Here is a 24,733-nt window from a genome sequence, read left to right on the forward strand (position 1 = left end):
CATTATTAGACATACTATGAAAATTTCCTTGCTTTGTTAAACATTATTTGGATAATTTTTATAAAAGAAAAAAAAAATTAAAGAGGGACTAATATTTCTGACTTCAACTGTATTTGTGAGATAACAAAATATACAACTTCCTATCACCCATTTTTTTTCCTTCTACCCATTTTTTCCCCCACCCTCACGTCCCTTCCGAGTCGCTGTAAAATACAGCTGAAACCTTTTCAAATAACACAATTTAGGTAAAGTAACATAAACTTATGTTTTTTTTTACACTGAAGCTACAGTACAGAGCTAATTTTTTAAACCATTGCAGATGTCAGACAGGATTTAAACTTCGTAGCTTGACATTGTAAGTTTGAATCTCTGACCAGCACTGATTTGAACACAAACCACACCCTTCAGCAAAGTTTTGCCACTCTTAGCGAATAAATAAAAGTTTAAATTGAACCTCTCTTAATTGTCTCTTAAGCTTATTTCTCAATATTACATGGAAAAATTAGAAAAGGCCAATGCATACACCGGTTTGTAGACTCTCTACTCTGCGCAATCTGAAAAATGGTTGAAAGTGTACAAAAGAAATCTTTAAACTAAGTGTAAACAAGGTATACGTTCATATTTTTATTTTGCACCATGTTTAACTATCATTCTCACTGCAACTATCGATCTCCATATTGGTTCCCATGTTTCTGGCCAGCACATGAATTTTATATTTGCTGTAGGAGCCATTTGGTCACTTTATTTAGGTTGTTAATGATGATGTCTTTAATTTTTGAGATATGCACCCCTTGTAGGCCAGAGGAAGCTTAAAAGCCTGGGTGTGGCCAACTGGAGAAGGGCCTGCTGTTTGGAGCACATGGTCTTTAGACCTTACCCTCCAACCTTTTGGTGGCCAAGATTTATTAATTTATTTGATATCGGTTTTGTGTTCAAATTAACTCTACATTAAACAACAACAAATAAGACTTGTCGTTCCTTGTACTAATTGTAAGGAAGTGCCTAAAGCTCTCAGCAGACCCAAGGAACACCCAGGACTTTTGAGGAATCATAGTCACAACATTTGCAATTAATTAGGAATTCTTTTTAAATTACATTATTGACAAAACCACTCATGGGTCGTTTTAGTAGGTTTGATAATGTCTTGAAACCATATGGCAACAGAAATAAAGAATATAATGTTATACTCATAAGATCCAAGCTATTTTTAAATGATCGACTTGACATACATTTAACAAACATAGCCATTTCAGATTAAAAAACAAAAACAAATATTCTAAAAATGTTTAATTTGACTGTTTCTGCACCCTATTTTTTTGAATTGTTTAACAAAATATGTAACACTCAACATTGAGTGTACATTTACTCTACATAACTAAACTGCAAATGAAAAGTTTACCTAATATTTTGGCCCGATACTTACTTGATAATGCAAAGTAATAATTTAGTATTTGAGTTACAAACTAACATATTTGTGTCATGTCGGAACTAAAATGTGAATTTTATTGATAGAATACTAATGACTTTATGAAATAATATATAATAAAATGTATGCATAGTTTACATTTTGAGTTTTATTTGAACAAATTCATATTTTTATTTAGCAAATATACACTGAATTAACGGACTATTTTATTAAATATCTCATTATAAAATATGTTTTATGATTAAAGGGTTAGGGTTATGCAATAAAAATTTAATAAATAAAATAAAAGCATTGTTTTTATCTTTTTTATTCCATTAAAAAAAAGGTGAATTAATAAATAAAAAATATCCCACTATTAGGCATCACACACAAGTTTCTTGAGCACCACACATCAGCATATCGGAATGATGCCACTATAAATAAAGTGTTGAATGAAATGCAATTCACCTCTTAACACACAGCAGATCATGTCAGCTTTGAAACAGCAGTTCAAACCAGAGGCTTGTTTCCCATGATGCACTGCTCAGCTTGAAGATGCACAGATACGAGCTGAAAGTGTGTAGGTGTACATGTGTCCAGATGGACGACAGTGTGTGTGTGTGTGTGTGTGTGTGTGTGTGTGTGAGAGGGCTAAAAGGTCAGAGTGACTCACAGACTTGCGTATGTTTCCACGTGGTTTAGGTACAGGTTTGGAGGGTTTGCTGTCGAAGCTCTCAGGCAGAGTTGAAGACCCGTGGCCACTCTTTCTGGCCTGCAAAGCCAGCTGATATGCCACCTCAAACGCCTGGCCTAACGTCAAGATAATCTCATAGGCCAGATTCTGGGAGGAAAAACAAAAACAGAAGTAAATTAATATTTAAAAATCAACCAAAAGTTCACATTTAGGCTTCTGCACATAGAGGAAAAAAGCCTTCAAGATTTGACTGCAGTTTAGTTGCTACTACATTTGGCTACAGTTTCAGCATTTCTCTTCCATAATTTTAGAGCTTAGAGATGTTTAAATGATTAAAAACATGCTTTGAGCAGGTTCTGAATTATTCATGTGTTGTGACTAGCTGACGCAGAGACAGCTCCGTGGTGTTACTGTGACAGACGCCAACACAGAAGACACCAACTTATTAAAGCCACTATTTCCACAAATACAAAAACACATATGCTAGCAAAAAATGTAGACTTTCTAATTTAAATAAGTAAACAGGTGCTATAGGCATGAGATTTGCTATCATCAAGATCTGACAGACCAACAGAAGAAGTTAGATTGCTGTATTTTTGTTAAACTCTAGCTTCAAGTTTTGTTTTTGACCATTAGATTGTGTCTCGTTTAACGTAAATCTCTTTGACCCAAAATAATGACTATCTTTGACTATCACACATTTTTACAATGATTTACACTTGACACTAATAGAGAAAAATCTTGTCATGCGTATTTAAATCAAGTAATCATCTCTTTTAAGAATCCAAATATTAATAAATTGTCATTTTAAATCTTAATATTTGGTCAGTATCCTTCAAAACAGTAAGTTTTACCCATTTGTCAGCAAGATGTTTCTAACCACTTCAAGTATAAAGTTCACATATTGTTTTATATATTTTAGTAAGTAGTAGGGCTGTTTCTATTTTGTTTTGCTGTAATGTATATCATGATATAAATATAGTATTACCAGATGAATTGATTTGAGCTCTATTTGAAAAGATTTCATTTATTTAGATCGACTGGGGCGATTTACCTATGCAATGCATCTGCATGAAATATAATAGAATATGAGCATACTGTATATAACTACAATAGAATAAATGTAAAAGTTTAATAAACTGTGCTTTTTTACAATTTAACAATCAAACATAAAATAACATGGTCGTCATTGTATGAACAATTGTATACAATAATATGTAATACTATCTTTATCTTTTAATCTTAAATAAATAATCTAATCCTACGTTTAAAGTATTGTCGATGCACATATTGCGTTATAGATGTTTGAGCGATATTGTTCAGCCCTAGTACTGTAAGTTGTCAGAATAAGGGCTCTATTTTGACGGTCCATGCGCAAAGCGCAAAACGCAGGGCGCAAACGGTTTCAGGGCGTGTCAGAATCCACTTTTGCTAATTAAAGGTCGGAAAAATCTGCTTTGCGCTGTGGTGCATGGTCTAAAAGGGTTGAGTTTATTTTCTTATTGAGTTATAGGTGTGTTTTAAGAATAAATCAATTAGAGTCTCATCTCCCATTTCCTTTAAGAGCCAGTTGCATTGCGCCATAAGCACATTTGCTATTTACATGACGTACAGTAAAGTAAGTGCAAGTGGAAAAACTGAGCATTTAACTAGCAAGAAAACAGTTAAACAGAGCATCTGCGCACATATGAGTGCAAATGCATTTGCCATTTAAACAGCGTTTCGCAACACCTCAAAACGACTCTTGCGCCGAGCTGAAAGTAGCAAATAACAATTGCGTCGCGCCTTGCGCCACATTGTGCCAGGTGTATGATAGGGCCCTAAGTGTTTTCTTTCATTTTTCCATAAATGTATATGTTTTCGCAAATGTTATTGCATATAACATTTCATTATACCCATATTTGATTTTTGCATATCTTTCAAATAACTTGTTTATCTTGTACATAAAATTTGATGTCAACATCTAAATATTCAAGATTAAATAATTAAGGCAGCTTTTTCCTTTTTCAAATTTTCAAATTTTTTTTATCAATGTTCACAAATATTTAAACAAGTACTTCATTGTTATTTATCACAGTAACTCCTAAAAGAAGTCTTGCAACCTATGCATGACCTTTGAGCATTTGTAAGTGAGCTTTAATGGATGTTTTATTTTATTTATGTGCAGTACTGTATGTGTGATCATTTATGTATTACGAACCACATCGAAGGCTGTAAACACATGGCAGTAATGATGGCTGGATTTCAGGTCCTTGGTGATGTATGCAAATGTGGACAAATCTTCAGGATCCTGAGCCGCACAAGAGATATTCCTGATCTCATGCTCCGCGATAATGTTCTGAACAGCAGAGCAAAGAACACAATGTCAGATCCAATTCAAGGTGTATTTATTAACCACATTACTTTTCTACATAGCACACACAGTTGCAGACAAAACAAGTTACAAGTTTACAAGAGAGATTTCCCTCTTGTAAAAATGTAATTCTTATTAAAAGATTATTAAATTGGTATTTAAAAGAACAAAGTTGCTTTTTAAACAAGTCTTCAAACATAACAGTTTTAATAACTTATTTGTAATAACAATTTGTTGTTATTTCAATCATTTTAGTAATAACTTTTTTTGACAATGCCATTATGACAGAACAATATTTTACTAGTCATTTTACAGCATACTATTCAGTTAAAAGTGCAATGATAGGCTTAACTAAGGTTAACTAGGCAAGTGACTGAACTGCAGTGGTTAGTTCTGTAGCCAATGGAAATAAATAATTTCTTAAGAGGCTAATAATTTTGACCTTAAAACTGTCTTAAAAATGTAAAATAATATGTTTTCATTTCCGCCAAACCAAGAGAAATAGGACTTTCTGCAGAATAATAATTTAAAAAACTATTAAAATATCCTTGCTTTCTTAGTCATCACTTGTGAAATATTTTACAAAGAATAAACATATCACAGGAGGCTGAATAACTTTACCTTTAACTGTATACAGCTAAAATGTAAAGACCATTTGAAAATTCAGTTCTCCCGGATTTACTGGATTTATTAGGTATTAGCAAAAAGTGTGTAGTGGCAAAATGTTAATATTTGTGTTGGTTTTGTCCAAGTTTTAAATAAAAGAATATCGTAATAAAATATATTTTTAACAGAAACAACAAAGAATTTGAGCGATAGAAAATCTGAGTATTTCCTCTAAATATTGGTATCTTAACTCTTCTCAAGTTAAAACACTGATGTTGTTTTGTCTAAAAGTAATATAAACAGTAGACCATTTTGAAGAATGTAATCAACAACAACGGCCCTTATGTATTTCCTGTTTTACATTTTTAGTTTCTATGGCTTCTGAGAATGCAAATAAGTCCACATATTGATCAATAATTTTATGAGAGCTGTTTTAATGTTAAGCTATGATTAAATTCCCTTTTGTTACAGTAATGAAATAGTAGGACAACAAGCGGGAAATGTTCATGGGCCAATGAGATGACTACATTGAAAATGCCTAAATACCACATAATATTTATACTGTATATACACAAGCAAAGTAATTTTTTTTTCCTTTTAAAAATATTTCCCAGATTTCGCTTATCGGAGAGAATATTTTAAAAACGCATGTTTAGACATAATAGTTTTAAAAACTAATGTCTAATAACATTTTTTGTCTTTGCCATGGTGACTGCATAATATTGGTTTACTTATTTTGCAAGATAATATTTTTCACTTTAAGTGCAATTTAAGGACTTAACTAGATTTAATTTAAATTATTGGATAAAAAACTATTTAAAACTGATCACAAATTAAAGAAAAAATAAGACAATCCCGACAAGAAAAATATATTATAGGAAATACTGTGAAAATTTCCTTGGTCTGTTACACAACTAAAAGAATAAAAAATTTCATAGGAGGGCTAATAAATTTGACTTCAACTGCATTCATTGGTTAAGTAATTATTTTTTTCTTTCAGTCACTCATTTTTTCATTAATTTGTAATTAAACATTTATAATAAAAATCCTCAATTATATGTGCTAAATTAGTGATTTCAAGGTAGTGCAATAAAATGGAAGTTAAGCACAAAATGTGACTTCTAACGGCACTTAATCATTCTCTGTGAGATTAATGTAACATCCTTTATCTTTCTTTCCTCAGTGAAACTCAATTGATTGTGATTTATTAATTTAAATACATTTTCCCTCACTCACAGCCCTAACCTTTATACGTGTTAAAATGAAAAGATGAAAGTTACGAAAACAACCTATGTATAAATTTGGCAGCATTTGATCACCTTGTTAGTAGCATCGATGAACTTGACGCCCTTATAGGAGACAGACAGTACTATGGTGGGGATCTTCTTCATCTGTTCTGTCGACTTCTTACAGAAAGAACGAGAAGGGAAAAGATCAGCATTAACATTCACAGACTGACTGAGATCTATTCAATACAGGCTCAAACGCACACTCAATTATTTACACGTGACGTCATTCAGTCCCCTGCAATAACCCAGATAGTGTGGCATCTCATGAGACAAATAAAAAGGGCCGAAATAACATTGTGTAGTGTTCAAAATGAGGCCTTATTGAATGTGAAAGTGGCTGGTAATGAATGCACCTCTGCTGAAATAAAAGGCTGTTTTAGCTGCGCCGGTAGAAAAAACAAGGCTTTCAAAGGATTTTCATTCAGATGTTGATAGCAAGTTTTACAAATATTTATAAAGAAACGTTGAATTAAATGTTTGATGCTTAATTTTTGGAGACATAGTAAAACTGAGAAGAAGAAGGACTTTGTGATATGAGAACATTTTTTATATATATATGTTTTCTTGCATTTCTTGCTTATACTACTATATATTTTTTATACATTGACTATAAAAAAATTCATCATACCCCTTTGAAATGATTACTTACAGTATTTGTCATACAGCCTGAAATCAAATCACCTTTCAAATAATTTTTCCAGTCTTTGAAATATGTTTGTAGCCTTCTCCTAACCGTTGTCTTCATCCACAAGGTCTTTAAAAAGCAGGGCGTAATGTAGTTGATGATTTTCTATAGGCACTGTATATTAATTTGTCAACAATGTTTTAATGGGATTGGATTACTCTATAAATATTGCTTTCCTGACTCAAAATTCTAAATTTAATCAAAAAATTAATTACTACAGTACATATCGTTTATTATAATTTTTATTACTATACTATTATATACATAATTATACTATACTATTTCAAAGCAAATTGTGACTGTTAGTAATATTTACTGTTAGGAACATTTGATACTCATACTTTCCTTGTATATTAAATGCAATTTTATCTGTATTTCATAAAACAACAAAAATAAAGGTGAGCCAACAAATAATAACAAAATACAACAATTAACTCGCCAACTTGAAGAAAACGGAAACATTGGATATTAATATATGTAAATAAATAAAGTTTATTTGACATCATGCTACCTTTAATACATTATTATTAATGGTATTTATATACAGTTATTATATAACAGCATTATTTAAAGTGGACCTTTTCACAAGACTGTTATGATGCATTTAACAGCCATCATAATCTTAAATCCTTTAAACTTTTTAATATTTAGATTTTTTTTTAAAACACGAACATTTGTATGCATTTATGAATGTATTATATCATATTTGCGTACAAAATGTCAAAAAACAAATTACTGCTTATGCGAGGTGTTTCTAATGTAGCGTCTATGAGGTTGAGAGTAAATTTGATGTTATTCTCTCCTCTGGCTCACACTATTTTTTCCTTTTTCTGAAAGTCGTTTTTTACTTTTTTTACGTTTATTTATGTGCTTTTTGCTGCAACAAAATACAGGAAAAAAACTATTCAATACACTACAATATAATACATATAAAATACAATACATTAAAAAATATATATATAATAATAATAAAATAAAATAATTAAAAAAAACACTAACCTATGACAGAACAACCAAACGACAGAACACAGAGGGACAAATGCACATGAAAGCAAAATATAATTTAGCTGGTCAGGTAATGCATAAATAAAAGCAATTATAAAGTAACGTTGTTGTATCAACAGAAAATGCATTACCCTGACTACAGTTTTATTGTCAAATAATAGTTTGGCCACATTATTAAGAATTTTATAGATTATGAATATTAATTAAGCTCAATCTTTAATTACTGTGCTATCGAAAGGGGTTATTGGTTAGCTTGTGTTTCTTCCAATGCTAATATCTGTCCCCATGTTTTGTCAAACATACGCAATTTGTCATTATTGATATATCTCAACGTCTCCAAAGCAAGCATGTTTACCATATCTTTTTCTGAAAGTCTTGATAACACCATTCTGGAGCTTTTCTTTTATTATTTTAGCAAATAGGGTTGTAAAAAATTTATGAAAAACATGGAAATGTGAAAAGGATCTATATTACAATATTTAAAAGATTTTAGCAGTTAAAAAAATTGCAATTAAAAATTCTAATAAACTTTAAAATAATCTATAAAATTGCTATAAACTACAAATGGCACGTATGTGTCTCAAATAACTACAAACAAACAGCAAGCACCATGGAAAAAATATGACATTTTGAAGAACACAATCTTCCCTTTTTAAATAGGGTATATGCACAACTACTGTTCCCTTCTATGCCGATAAACTTCTGGTAAACGGTTAAATGACTTTTTTCAATTTTATACGGTTCCTTTAACAGCATTGATGTTGTAATGTAATTAAAATACAATCAGCTAAATAGACTTCAGCATTTATTTACTTGTTCAAGCGTAAAACAAGATGAAAAGCCGTTTACACACATGCACCTGTCAGGATCAGCGGGCTAGCGCAGAAACTCCATTGTATAAAATATATAAATACTGGGATAAAATAAATGTTCATATTGTAAGGACATTGTAGGACTTTCCAGTATGTGTCACTATTGTTTGCATATGTATATTATTAAAGATGGATGTTATTACGCTTCAGAGTATTTGAAGGATAAATATAAGTATGTATATTTGCCATGTAAGTTTAAATGCAGGCACATTTATGTTGTATTTTCATATATGTCATAATTGTGATAGATTACGCATATGTGTATTACCGTTTCTAGCCGATAGGTTGTGTCTGAGAATAAATTAAGACGCAGGTTTCATTTTTCTTTTCTCTCAGTTAGTTATTGTTCAGGGCCGGTACGCTTGCCGGTTTATAACCTAGCTACTAGCAACTGTTAATTAAACGAGGAAGGACGTCTAAGTTTGACAGACTCGTGTACCGTCAGTACAGCTGTCTAGTTTGTGGATGAACATTGTGTATGTGTACGCAATAAAAGTTCAGCAGTGGCTCGAGTTGTATCTATTGTACTTGCCCTGAAACCCTTCCAGTTGGGAGTTTATTGAGGTACAGAGAGTAACCTGATAAAAACGGGACAGACATGGCATGGAAAAAATTATTTAATGCAGTGCTTCTTGTACATTCTGAGACCCACTTTATATTGTATATCAATCAGGCAGTGAAGATTGTCGATTTTTAAAGAAAACAGACCTTAAACACGCCAATTTTGTAACGCCATGTAGTTCCCTGGAAGCGCTTGATCCAGGCTACTGCAAAATTAAAAAAGTCCTTCTGGATACTTCTGCATTTACTCTTTATTTTAAAATTAGAAATAAAAATGTCTGCAAGTAACACTTTACTTAGAATTTAATGTACAAATTTTTGTTCAACAGAAAACAGACTGATTTATTGTTATTCTTATATATATTATTATATAACTGTAATATTTTAATTATGTTAATATTCTACATTTTAAAATGATATTACTTATAGTTTTTTCAAAAGAATCTAAGCTATTTTGAGCAGACAGACAATAACAGCTCTGGTTTAGCTGAAAACAGACTGCTTTCCCTTTGGTCTGTCAGTATAGGGCAAGCCCTCTGAAAACCCAGCAAACCAGGAAAAAAAATCTCAGTCTGCAGGACCCCAAAATCACATGGAGCAGAGGAAGATGAAGGTGATGAAGAATTCAAACTCATTTTCATATCTTCCTGCGCCGTCATATTAGCTGTCAGAGAGGAATATATATTCATGTGGACCTCATTTCCTCTCTCGCTCTCTCTCCTCTTTGCTGTTCTGTACCTGCCAAAATATTCAGCCTAAAACAAAGAGTGCGGGATGGAGGACCTACATTTACACCCTCTGACTGTATTAATGTGCGTGTGAAGAAGCGAGGGGCGGCAGGTCTCAAACTCTCATCCGAAACAGCAGAGAGGGCGAAAGAGAGAGAGACGGAGAACAGATGGTGTTTTACATGCACACAAACACAGAGCCAGTGAACTGTCCTGCCGTGTTAAATAATCTCATGAGGCTGCAAGGTATGCTGAGGTAAAAGACGCTTAAAGGGGACATGAAAATCAGACTTTTGCTTTGTTTAAGTGTATATTAAGTTATATTGGGTCCATAGTGCTTCTACCAGCTGATTAACATGAATAAAACCAAATTTGTTTTAGTAATAGTAATTATTTCCATTAAATTTGTTAATGATCTGCATGTTTCCACCCACTTTGCCATTTCTGCTTACTCGCTGTAGCAGCAGAGATTTACAAAATCTGTGCCATAAAAGAAAACATTACAATTTTTTTTTATTGTAGAGACTTCACAAATCTGAAGACCTTAAGGAAGAGTTTCTCTATAAATGGAAATATTTTATTGTTACGACCAGTGTTTTTTTTTATTATTTATATTTTTTATGTGTATCTTTATGTGTTTTCTTGTCCCTCCTTCCTGTGTGTTTTCTCATCCTATAGATTGCCTATAGTAATATGATCCAGACTGTGATCAGCTGCTGATTAAGGCATGGGCTATAAGCAAAGCTGCTGGTAGGGCTCTAGGAGCTCATTTCTATGATGGGGTAGAGAGCTCTTGGATCCCCTCCACCATTATGTCTTATGCAGAGATTGTCCAAAAAGGATATGAAATATTTTAGAAAAATTGAGCATAAAGGGGTGGCCTGAATATTCTTTCACTTTAGTGAGTGTCCGTGTTTGGTTGTGGACCAAAAGGGATCTTTTTGGAAAATCCACCAACACAACCCAATTATTAATTATGCCCTTTAGTAATTTATTGTCACCTAGACTCGGAGCGAAATAGTTATATATTTGGGAAAATGTACTTAATGCCACACTACTTTACCAATGAGGGTTAGTTCAACACTGTTTATGCAGGATGTATCAATATCAATGCTTTGTGCGCTAATGTCATATCAAAAATAAAAACTAAGTCTAGTTACCATAACGTTACCATTATAACAAACTGTGATTCATAAAGGCTGATTTATTATGCAGTATAGTCAGCTGACACAATTTTTAAGATTAGAGCAATATACTAATAGTAAAATTTTTATTTTCAAACACTAGCACATTCGAGAATTAACTGAGAGCAGTAACATGCTAGTTGATGTGTTAATTAACGTTACTCCACAACAACAAAAGGTTTAGTGTCTGTCATGGTGACACAAGCCTTACCCTCATTTTTGCACAGGCATCATGTGTGGATTCTGTACCGCGCAGCTCCTTCACCAACATCGAGCCCAGATACTGCAGAGCAAACACACACACACACATAATCACTGTACAATTCATCTGTAAGTGTATCATCTAACAAATGTAGATAGATTAAAAAACAACAGTAACTGAATACATTTATGGTGTATTCGTTTTCTATATGTAAAATATATGTCACAAAAATGTACGATATTTAACATTATCATTATTAACTTTAAGCTAATTGTTTAAGCTATGTATTAATTCAAGTATTTATTTATTAAAATTAATGTAAGCCTGTTTATATTCATATTCTTTTTTATCAAAGGTTAACATTCATTAATTTTCTTTTCGGTTTAGTCCCATTATTAATCACAGCGGAATGAACCTCCAACTTATCCAGCATATGTTTTACGCAGTATACGGATGCCCTTCTACCCAAACCACCCATACACTTCCATTAACACAAATACACTACGGACAATTTAGCTTAACCAATTCACCTGTACCACATTTCTTTGAACTTGTGGGGGAAACCTGAGCACCCGGAGGAAACACACGCAAACATGGGGAGAACATGCAAACTCCACACTGAAATTGCAACTTACCCAGCAGAAGCTTGACCCAGTGTTTTTTTTAGGAACCGTGCTGCTCAAGATTAACATTACTATTAATAATATTATTAACTTTAATAATTACTTTTTATTGCAAAACATTACAATCTAGATGTGTATATAAAACAAGTAACAATAGCCTTGTCAGGTTGTACAGTAAATGTGTATGACTGTGAGTGAATGTAAAAGTAGCTGTCTGAAGTCAAATGTGCAGGAAAAGGCTCTCTTTGCTGTTGAAATCTGGTGAAATGTTACGCAGCACTGCTGCCCCTCAGACAAGGACAACCTTTATCAAGCCACTGGCCCATGTTTCACATCAAACCTTTCTGCAATCTACCATCAGCACATGTGACAAGCTTTTGTTAAACACTCAGATACTGCAAAACTCCATCTTCTAAAGATCAGATTGAAGACTGAATGGTGATGGTGAAGGTGACAGGCTGATGCTGGAGTCACAGGTACTCATTTTCAATGTCAAAGTTAAATTTCCAAATCCACTATACAGCGATAATCATCCTACAACTTTTTGGTTTTTATTTATTGATTATTTTTAACACTAATACATATTAATTCACAAGTTGTAGTAATATTTTGTCTTTAATTTTAATATCTTAATAATTTTAATTTTACTTATTTTGTCTTCCATGTTAAAAGGTACGACTAGCGATGTAACTCATCTAGTGATGTCAAACACACAAGGCATATCGCCAATTTTTGTATCTAAAAATGAGCGAACAACACATTAAAGTCGCAGCTTTATGCAATTTAATGGCAAGTAACATGAACAAGGATCTGTGCATTTATGCTTTGTTTACTTATGGTTATATTGCTTCATGTACATTGTGTTTTTGTTGCCATAGGAACATTTGATTTTCTGATTTAAGTTATTGTTTGCTAAACCTGCACTTGGAAAACTAGCTCACAGGGATTTTTTTTTTACAAAACTGCATAAAGCTGCTTTATAAAAGCCATAAAAGAGCTGTGCAATTTGATTAAAATATGAAATTGTGATTTTTCTGATTGATATTGTGATTCGATTTGAGATTTAATTTAATGAAGCCTAGTATCAGCTCATTATTCTTAATAATGTGCAGCACACACTTTAAATGAAAGGAATACAACAACCTTTAATGGTCTTTTAAAAATATATATATATTTATTAACTACCTATATAAACATGCATGAACAATAACAGCTAATTACAATGTTACAGGATTTACACTAAGTTTTCAAAATCATAATAATCATTCATGATTTTAATAATAATGTAAATATGAAATGGTAACATTAACCGTCAGAACGTTTTCAGTGGTTTACCTTGAAACTGGCGATCGTGACCACACAAGGTACTACATAATCATAAAATCATTACACTTCTACACTCCACTGTATGATTTGAGCTCAGACAGGCATTGATCCACAGATCTGGCCGTTTCTTCAAGGCTCAGCACGGGAAGTAAACTCTTGACCTCCGTCACACTCACACACATGCATTCTGCTTATAAACTCCATCAGTGCGTTTGGCACAGCCAATCAGATTTACATGGTTGTTGCTAGGAAACAGAGTGGGTTTATGTAAGCTAATACTAGAGCCGCTCGGCCCAGAGAGAGCTGAAAAACACTGTATTGATTGAAGGTTAAAACACCATTATTCACCACTGAAATACTAAAGCACTCGCTGATAGCTTTCACGTTTGCTTTTCTCTTCTTATCTGAAGGCCAAATCTGCACTGAAATACATTCGCATTAAGGCAAGACACTGCGGGGGAAACGGGGAAAAAAATGTATCTATCTATACTTTACTATCTATACTTCACTATATCTTACTCATCATACAGTACGTCCCCAGCTTGATTAATTGCATAATTTAAAATAAATAAATAAATCGCAAACATTTTTGTATTACACAATTTTCTAAATAAATTGCTTAATAAATAAGTTGTGTTTAAATATCTGATATCTGAGCATTGGCTACAATAAGGTCTAAAACAATAAGGTTTATTTAAGGTTAATTATGTCACTTTCCAAAACCTTTTCATTCAATGTTTCTCACTGGTGAATAGATCTTCCCATTATCATTCACACTGCAGACAAACGACAACTAAAAACCCATATATTCATAGAGCACCAAACCCCAGAGAATAATACCAAAACCGCCTATAGAAGATCTTTGTAATGTAATGTATTTTTATGTAATGTAATGTGCATTTATATAGCGCATTTTATCATGTATGGCCAAACACCCAAAGCGCTTTACTATCATGAGGGGGGTCTCTCCACACCACCATCATTGTGCAGCATCCACTTAGATGATGCGACGGTGGTCACAGAACAATGGCGCCAGTGCGCTCACCACACACCAGCTAATGGTGGAGAGAAGGCTTACACCCCTACTCTTTACAAAAAATGTCATAGGATTTTTAAAGGCGGAAATACTTTCCGACTCCAAAAGACTTTCTCTCTCTGTTTCTTTTTCAAATAATAATAATAATAATAAAAAAACCTCCTACTCTAGCATTAAATTTCTCTGGACACAAACAAGTCACTTTGAATAACTAACACTTCTTGTATGTATTGCCTTTACTTGTTGAATTGCTGAATGCCTCCTCAATTGTGAGTCGCTTTGAAAAAAAGCATCTGCTAAATGACTAAATGTAAATGTCTAAATGTCAATGGACAAAAGAAACAATTAAAAGTCTATTTTAGATGTTAATTTACATTTGCAAAAAAAAAAAATTGATAGAATCCCCCTTAAAAATTTGGTAGCCCAAAGTGTTGATGTCGGTCAGTCAAACAGGCAGACTCACATATGCTTCATAGTCACAGGACTGGAAGATGAGCTTCTCTGGATGGTGTTGCCAGTACTGCACCGGTGTAGACGACGTCGCCTCATTTGGGGGTCGTAGCGTGATGGGCTCACACCATTCACCTTGCTGGAAAATCAGAGGTGACAAGGATACATGTTAATCAATAAATCCAGCTCCGGTGTTTAGGTTGCAATCACTGAACCTCAAGTTTTTTTAAATCTACTGACTGATTATTGCTTGCTTGCTTGATTGACTGATTGATTAATTTGTTTCAATTTTAGCTGCAAGCACTCATCGATAATCTCACAAACTTCTGTCCAAATGCTACATATTGTATCCTATAACCCCACTTAACCGAGTGCACTGCGATAATCATCTTTCTTTTTTCCTGGAACACAGGGTTCAGCCTGTACCTGAATAGTTGCTAAGCAATTCAGTTCACATTTTTTATTTGTTCTAAAGCCTTTTTCCTCCTCTCTCTCTCCCACTGTAACAATATATTGTGCCACAGGGCAGGAAAACACTGATAAAGGCTAAAAGAGGATGAGCACACATGGCTTTTGTGTAACCCTTTGCCATTACCTTCAGTGTAATAACTCATTCTATTCACAATCACCGCAAAACACACATCACTGATAAGCTCACAATGAGAGATCTCAGCCAAAATACATTCACAAACACACACACACACACACACACACACACACACACACACACACACACACACACACATCACACCACTGATTTACTGGGAGTCTGTCCTGACAAAAAGGTGCACAAAGTGAAACTGATCACACCAAAACACAGGCAGAGAAGAGTAGTGCACTAACTCACCATACTGACTTGTGCCATCTGTCTCTCTAGTTTAGAGCGCGGCACATCCTCAAAGTAGTTGTCGTTGCGTCTGCGTCTGGCATCCGCCTGCATGATGAGGTGCTGGACGTCCAGAGAGCCGGCGTTGGGGTAGGCCTGACTCAGAGACGGGGACAGCTGAGGGGGAGTGTGGTTCCCAGTCGGCTCCTGCGGCATGGTGATTGAAAAAAAGGTTTAAGGGGTTAGCATGGTGGTTTGACAGGACTTGACAGTGTCAGCATTTTGTGACTGTAATCCAACTGTGAACTGTATTTAAGAGCAAGTGTGGGAAAAAAGCAGGTTTGCATGAGATTTCAAAGTCACAGTGAAATGCAAAAGCAGCAACTATGATGAAATCAGTTCCCAATAGACAAAATCCAGTCCCCGGTCCCGCTCTACGTTTTTTCTTGTTCACAAATCTGGTTTATTCACATAAGTCAGAACAGGAGAAAATTACTATGGCAGCTTTCAGGTTTCAAATGCACTTTAAAAGTCTTACAATCGGTGATAAGTATTTTACATTTTAGAAGTTCTTCCTGTGCTTAAATAACAAATATCCCTACATAACTTCTAAATGTGATCATTACACCACAAAATGCAATGATTTTAATATGGGTTCCCACTCTAAGACAAATATCAAAAACCGTGATTTTCAAGTGACACAAAAATCTGAATTTCCATGAGCACTAAAGAAAAAAAGGCTGCATTGCATAATATTTAAATGATTTTAGCGTGAATAAAATCTTGCATGACTTTAATAGCCAGTTTTACAACATTTGATAATTTACCTCAAAAACATGTGAAAAGCTCCCTCTTCCATATTTGATAGCTCGATAGTAGCTTTACAAAGTTTACATTTCACTTTTCTGTAGTCTATCGTTTAAACACTTTAAAATAGTCAGCCTTTCAAATGCAGATTTTGAAGCCAAAGCTCTTAAAATGTATATTATCCTGGCATGATAGCCTGACTTAAGGGATTGGCAGTTGATGAGCATAAAAATTATTAAATGGAGCTGAAAATAGCCTAACCATAACAATAGGCGTAAAGCATAACAGTAGGCGTAAAGCATAACAATAGGGGTAAAACATAAGAGTATAAAAAATACATTATGAAAAATGACATTTTAATAAATAAACAATTTTTTTTTATTGACAAACAAAAATACCAGATATTCTATAATCTTGACTCAAAGTAATATAAAATGGCAGAATAATGTTCATGAGGGAAACTAACAGTGTGCAATCTAACTGTTATTAGAGCATGTCATGATTTCACCAAGTATGATGCAATCGTAGATAAGCATCAATTTTGATCCTTTTTGTTTGAAAATCTAATCCATATCTACAGTATTCCCTACCCCTAATCCCAACTATAACCATAAATTATTCCAAAAATTAAAGGAGAATAAAAGTTGGATAACAATCATGTAGAAGGGCATAAACCTAATCGTAAGATTAAACTTAACATAAACAGTAAACCTGTCCCTTGTTCCAGGATCAGCATAGATGTCAATCCAGGAACATGTCCTACTTACGGTGGACGAGAGAGCTTAACGTGCATCAAATTAAATGACATGTACAATTACAAAAAACGCCAGCAAATTAAGAATTTTCACACAATGCAATTAATTTCATAAAACGTGCTGCATTTTCACACAATGCAAACAATTTAAGAAAACACTCACAACACTCCTAAAAATATCATAGCACAATGGAAATGTTTCAAGTGGACTCAAAAACATGACAAGACACTTCTCTGCCATGACTATTGCTCAGTGAAGTTTTAGGTGATTTATTAAAGGTGAGTTGTTTTCTTGTTTGTTTATTTTGACATCCTGATTCCCTTTTTTTTGTATTTCAAGAGCCTAAATAGCCATAACCTCAATAGCTTTGTTTTTGGGTCTACTTGAAACATTTCCATTGTGTTGTGTGCTTTTTGAAAGTCGTAAATTGTTTGCATTGTGAGAAAATTCAGCGTATTTTATTTTTTTGTTTGCGTTGTGAGAAAAAGTAGCGTGTTTTTTAAAAATAGATTTGCGTTGTGAGGATTTGCAACACATGTACTCAGATAAAGTTCTTTTCTAAACTTCCTGGTGTTTTTTGTAATTGCATGTGTTAATTGCAGCATGTTAATCTCTCTGGTTCACTGTACCTACTTGGTGAAATCATCACCACAAAAACGATGTGAATCACAAACATGAGTGCAACTTTGAACAGTTGGTGGCGCTAAAAGCATTTAGTTATAGACTCCAAATTTGCTGCAATAAAAGATATTTCATCCAAAAAAATCAGCCTCACGTGGTTCTAAACTTTTATGAAAATAATATATTCTATTGTAATATTGGAAATAAGCAGCTTTTATTTGAAAAACAAATAAAACTATAAAACAATCTTTTATTTGGAACAATTTTCCTTTCTGTTCAATAGAAGAAAGACATTCCGAAATGTTTGGAAAAAGCAGAGCATGACTACATTATGACAGAAATGTAATTTTAGAGTGAACCACCCCTTTAATGTTCTGACAGTCCTCTATACGTGGGCCAATTTCAACAACATTTCACAATACAGTTCTATGAGCTGGCCTTTACAGTAAATGATTCCTTACATCTGTTGCACAGCAATTGATTTTTTTATATTTTCACTTTGCATCTACAATTCTACATTTTTGAGTTCCTAAATTCTTGAATTATGAAAAAAAGCTTAAGTTTCTTATCAAACTACTAAGAGCTGAATAGAAAGTCTTCAATGACTTTATTAATGTACAGTAAATCCAGCTCTTTGCTTGTTTTTGCTTGATGTTTGTGCTTGAATCCATTTTTTAAAGTCATATATCAGTTTTTGCATCAGGCAATTCTTCAAAATAAGCAGTGGCCCCAGGGAACTATGCTCTCTGTTGCTCTGGACTGTCTTTTATATGGATTTGACTCTTGGAGAAGCGTTTGAGAGCAGCTGTCTGATCCAGCCTGGAAGATCAAGTTAAATCCCCACAGCGGCTCAGGATAAAGAACGCCATCGCTCTCAGGATAAGACCAAATCGCACAGAAAGTGACATTTTCGGGTTTTCTTAAAGTCATTCCTCTCTATGAATTCTGCAGGGAGCACATAAAAACAGCACGCGCACACGCACACATACTGTACATGCAGACATTACGGGTGACATTTAGGATGAACATTACATTTATTGTTTAAATCTTTGTACTGACCCGTAGGGAAATGGCCCGTGGTGGCTTCTGTGGAGGGTCTTCGTGCAGTCGATCTCCGAGTGACGCTAGTATTCTTTTCCTGTGGCCGATCAAATTAATCTTAAGAACCTAAAAGACAGAAACAAAGAACAGTGAGCATCTAAAAACACTGAACATATAAAAGCAAACTGGCACTTCAGTAGTGCAGAGCAAAATAAAACATTATTCTTTTCAAGTGAACATGAAACCAAAATAGCCTTATTTGTTAAAAAAGGCTTTATTTCCTCTGTGTGTTTCATTCTTAAATAAATATATGAATAAACAGAAAGCTCGTGTTGTACTACTAAAATAAAACGTGCTATTTTTACAATTACAATATAAAAATTTAAATATGATCCAAATGCAAGCCACTGCTATGGAATATACTATACTACTACTTCTGATAAAAAAATGAATACTATTGTAATTTGATCCAGTGCTAGTGCTACTGCTACTACCAATAATAATAAAATATAATACAAAAATAATAAAGCATGATCATACAACAGTAAAAATCAACTGAATAGACATTTCATTAACTGTAATAATGTACTTTGTCCAGCATACCACTACTACTCTAATTATAAGAAAATATAAATAATAAAAAACATAAATGAACTATTACATAAAGTAAAATATTAATTCTGCAGTAAAATATTACTACTAGTCATTAGCTAAAATACAATAAACTAAATTATTGATAAACATAACTAAATTGTGATTTTTTGTTCTATTGCAACAAGAACTATACTATACTATACTAGTAACAATATATATTAATGAAATCCATAAACTTAATAATTAATAACAGCATTTGTTTTTGTTACAGTCTAGAAAAAATTATAGAAATGTGTGAGAGTGTGTGTATCTATATATACTGTATATACACACAGTTGAAGTCAGAATTAATAGCCTCCCTTTGAATTTTTCTTTATTTTATTTTTCATATTTCCCAAACGCTGTTTAACAGATCAAGGAAATTTTCACAGTATGTGTAATAATATTTTTTCTTCTGGAGAAAGTCCTATTTGTTTTATTTCGGCTAGTATAAAAAAATTAAAAATTAGGTCAAAATTATTAGCCCCTAAGCTATATATATATATTTTAAATGTCCACAGAACAAACTATTGTTAAACAATATCTTGCCTAATTACCCTAACCTGCCAAGTTAATAAACCTACTGTAGTTAAGCCTTTAAATATCACATTAAGCTGTATAGAAGTGTCTTAAAAATATCTAGTCAAATATTATTTACTGTCATCATGACAAAGATAAAATAAATCAGTTATTTGAAATGAATTATTAAAACTATTATGTTTAGAAATGTGCTGAATAAATGTCTCTCTGTTAAACAGAAATTGGGGGAAATATAAACTGGGGGCTAATAGTTCTGACTTAAACTGTATATATATATATACACATATTTTTTTTTATAAAAATGCTATTATTAATACAACTAACAGCAATTATCTTTAAAATGAATGAAGTAATAACAGCAAATTTCCGTTCTTAGTGATGTCAGCAAGTGTGAGTAATTTTTGCTGTTTAAACATGTTAAAAACACTGCAGCAAATCATCAATTATCAATCAAGTAATTATTTACGTTCAGTGCAAAAACACCTTCTTTTCATAATCCCCACAGCAGATTGAGTGCTAAAACAAGCAGCATGTGCAAATAAATCACACTCTCCCTTTACATTCACTTTGTGAGTGCTTTATGAGTCTTTTTATGTCTTTGTCCACCGGGACTTTTGTGTTATTGTCTGTAAAAAGAAGAAGAAGGTCACTAAAGAACCCTGGTCAATCTGATGAAACAAAGAACACACACACACACACAAAGATCAATAATGTCTCCAAAAGACTCTTTCTTTGCAAACTGCCCTATTTCTTTCTCTCAAACGAATAAATACGGCAACTGCGACAAACAGGGAATTACTCCACCCAATTAATGAGCATCCATAAAGCCTGCGCTGTCATTCTGTTGAGCTGTTAGTGTAAAGCAGGTCGAGCTCAAGCAGCAACACATATTCAGGAAAGAATACTGTTTTTCACGCACCTTTCAATTACAGCCTTCTGGCTTGCATAAAATGCTTTTTTTCTGTATAATCTAAAGAAAATATCAAAAATAAACTTCCAAATGTTTCATCCTACACACTTTCATTCTGCCTGTAGATTTCTGTTACAATACCACATATTTTTAAAGGCTTCTTTTCTTAAAATGATTTTGAGATCTCTTAGATTCACCAAACTGCATGATTTTATTCATATCTGTATTCTTATTTTTCTTATACAGAAATACATGCTTTACTGTTTATTTTACCTAGTTTTATAATTAATTTAATAAAAAAATACATTTTTTAAAGAGTGTTTAAAATGATGGAGTGATTAAAACAGTTTCCCCAAATGCCCTTTCACTCTAGTTTGTCAATAAAATAATCAATCATTTTCTGACTTTAATAGTTTTTCTGAATCTGACTTTATTTAATGTTCAATTATTATTGTGATAGAAATGTATGCAAATGAGCATGTATTTAATAAAACAACGGCTACTTTGCATACGTAAACAACATTTAAGAAAAATAAAGCAAAAATATTTGCAATTCTTGATGTAATCGAACAACTGAGGAAGTTTGTTGATAAAAATTATTCCCCCCCCCCCTGTTTATCTGCAGTGTCTTCAAGGGCCTGTAGTTATAACAACACATGGCGGCTTCTCATTGGCCGCTTTTCCCATTTCTGTCCCTATAGCAACAATCTTCTCTAGCTTCATTTGTAATGATCACTACTATTTTACCCTGGAAAATTGAATCAATGGGAGGATATTTCCTTTCAGCACAGAGCATGGTTTTCAATTACAACGCAGCATCCGGAAGTGGCGATCCGATGCTGAGTTTATGAACTGCAGATGAAGCAGCTTCACTCCCACGTCTGCTTCAATCAACCTCCATGACTTTCTCCATCACCTTCCCACTACTGAATAAGGCTTACTACAAACACTTCTGACAATCATTTTACACTTAATAATAATTATTAACATCCATAAAATTGCACAGAACAATATTTTCCCTGAAAAAGCTTCAGACTCAGAAAACAAGGCTTCTGCAAATGTATTTTTGGAAAGACAATGATGAAAGGAACTCTTCCAAACAAGTTTTGTGTTCCACACAAGCAATATTTCAGGTAACACTTTACAAAAAGGTTCTATTAGTTCATGTTATTTGATGCATTTACCAACATAAACAAACAATGAACAGTTCATTTATTACACTATTTATTCCTCTTTGGTAACTTTAGTTAAACGGAAATCAAGTTAATCTTTGCTGTACTAACATTGCCAAGCAAAACTTTAGATTTTAGACATTAGTATATGTTGAACTGTGATTTATAAATGGTGATCAAGTATTGCTCATCCTTAATTCATAAAAGCTCATGTTGTTCTGTGCATGTACCTGAGTTTTTAAAGGTACAGTTCATATATCTGACTGTTTGTATTAAATGACAAAATTGTTTTACAAATAGTATATAAATATATTTTATACCTTTTAATACAAGAATTGCTGTGCTGTGAAGAAAATATAAAACTGTTAATGGAAAACATTGTCAATGCACCGTGATGCACCGAGTTAAGGAATTGAATCGAATCGATGGCATGATAATTGTAACCGAACCGTGAGACTAGTGTAGGTTCACACCTCTAATGTTAATAAATACATTATTAACAACTATTAACTAATGAACATTGTTGTAAAGTAACTGATTACAATTTAATAATATTAATAATAATTACAATAATAAACAAATAAATGAACCTAATTATAATTATACTTTTTTCCCCCGCAGTATCACTATTGTTACTATTAAAAATAATAAAACATAACACAAAAAATACCAATAAAGCATACAAAATGGGGCGGAATACATTTTGAACTTCACATAGAGGCAACATATCTAGGTGTTTGAATATTTTAGAGCAAATGAGCCAAAAAGTATGACATTTACTACAGACATTTCTGTTATTGCTTAAAATTTTTTTTCATATTAACATTGAACAATAAAGTTGTTTATAATAAATAGCCACCAGTTCTGTCATCTAACCACTTAAAATTCTCAAGCTCTTCAAAGTAGAACAGATGGTGATTAGCTGTCTATGTTTTTAGCATTTCAACAAAAGTCATTCTAAAAGTGATTACTAGAAACCAATCACACAGACGCACCTTTGCAACAAAAACATGCGAGTTGCAGAACTCAAAAATAATTCTAATAAAGCACCTCCCCACCATGTTGCCACTGTCATGCCAAATAGAAGCAGAAGCTTGCAATGTTTGCCCCTGAGTCCTGAATAGTCAAGTGCTTTGGATTTGACATTTATAAGATTTATCATTGAGTAAAAGTGTATTTTAAAAACACAGTGCTACTTGTGTGAGGCTGTAAGAAAGACACAAAATGCAGGAGTCATGTAAATCTATCAAGTGCATGTAATAATAATAGTAAAGTTTATTAGTAATGCACTTTTCTTAAACTCAAAGCACTACACAGAAAAACAATGTTTACATACACTTAATAGAAAAGTAACACATTGGAATAGAAAAAAGGGGCCAAAAGCGGCTATGTGATTAAAAAGACTATAGAACACACAAGACGTTTCACTCGTATAGTTTTGAATGGGGAAGAGTGAAACAGTCAATATGGCAAACGAAGCCCCGCCTACTAGTACAGGAGCCAATCAGCAATCATTATAGACTGCTGATTCTCCAGGGAAGAAGCTCGGACAAGACGTGTGCTTTTACATCATTTTATGTGGTCAATAAACACACTGGAATCTCAGCGAATACTTGCTTCACAGACATAAGAAATATATCCTAATAAAGCTTGAAATCCCTACTTTTAAATTAACCCACTACACTTAAAAACAAACTTTTTGTTTTGTTTTGTAATCTGTAAGAAACGAACTTTAGGTACAGTCCTTCCGGTCAAACGCACATCACATGACAGCAGTAACTACTCAAACCCACACAAACTTGTAAACTAAGAGTGACTTTCATTTCTGGAGGAGGTTTACCATCAAGGTTGGTGTCGTGATCTTGTTACTTTCGAGTGCACATGCGCACTAGCTTGGGCTCTCAGAAAAAAAATGTCGATTTTGTTTGATTTAAACGTTTAGAAACTAAACTTGTTGTTGTGTAATTTTATTGGTGATTTCAAATATGTAATGTAATCGTAAGGTTAGCTAACAGTTTTGGAGAATTTGATGTTTCCCCATTTAGACAGAATGCCCCACCAAACTGCCTGCGAGGCACTTTAAAGATGGCCGTCGAGTGAAATGACTTGCCTTAAAGGGACTTTGGTGATTGTCGTGCTTCAAGTGACCAGGGGTGCGTTTCCAAAACAACGACATAACTTGCAGGTGAACAATCATAGAATGATGCATCGTTTTGGAAAAGAACGATGTAGTGACGACTGTTTCCCAAAACCCCTTCTCTGTCGCAGATCCATCGCTTGAACCACGTTAGTTGTTCAAAATGCTCATAATGATGCTCTAAACGGGGTGGAGTACAACTTCTTTAGAGAAGAACCCCATCATTTATTTGTGCAAATTATACTGTTTTACACGAAAATGCATTTAAAATA

The 24,733-nt window shown here is 33.3% G+C and overlaps 1 protein-coding gene across 12 annotated transcripts in view; it reads right to left on the reverse strand.

Moving 5' to 3' along the window:
- anks1b (ankyrin repeat and sterile alpha motif domain containing 1B) overlaps positions 1-24,733 on the reverse strand; it is a 315,285-nt gene that overhangs the window by 13,096 nt on the left and 277,456 nt on the right. For 7 of the 12 annotated variants that reach the window (XM_087247215.1, XM_087247216.1, XM_087247225.1 and 4 more), the window contains 7 exons: positions 19,088-19,195; positions 15,867-16,052; positions 15,033-15,158; positions 11,594-11,665; positions 6,378-6,464; positions 4,300-4,437; positions 2,079-2,246 (listed from right to left, as the gene is read on the reverse strand). In XM_087247215.1, the coding sequence (XP_087103341.1) occupies positions 2,079-2,246; positions 4,300-4,437; positions 6,378-6,464; positions 11,594-11,665; positions 15,033-15,158; positions 15,867-16,052; positions 19,088-19,195 (885 nt within the window). The remainder of the gene's footprint in view (positions 1-2,078; positions 2,247-4,299; positions 4,438-6,377; positions 6,465-11,593; positions 11,666-15,032; positions 15,159-15,866; positions 16,053-19,087; positions 19,196-24,733) is intronic. The other 5 variants (XM_087247217.1, XM_087247220.1, XM_087247223.1 and 2 more) reach the window with 1 other exon arrangement.

The sequence above is a fragment of the Danio rerio genome, chromosome 4 (assembly GCF_052040795.2).
Source record: "Danio rerio strain M-AB ecotype USA chromosome 4, GRCz13ab, whole genome shotgun sequence".
NCBI classification, from domain to species: domain Eukaryota; kingdom Metazoa; phylum Chordata; class Actinopteri; order Cypriniformes; family Danionidae; genus Danio; species Danio rerio.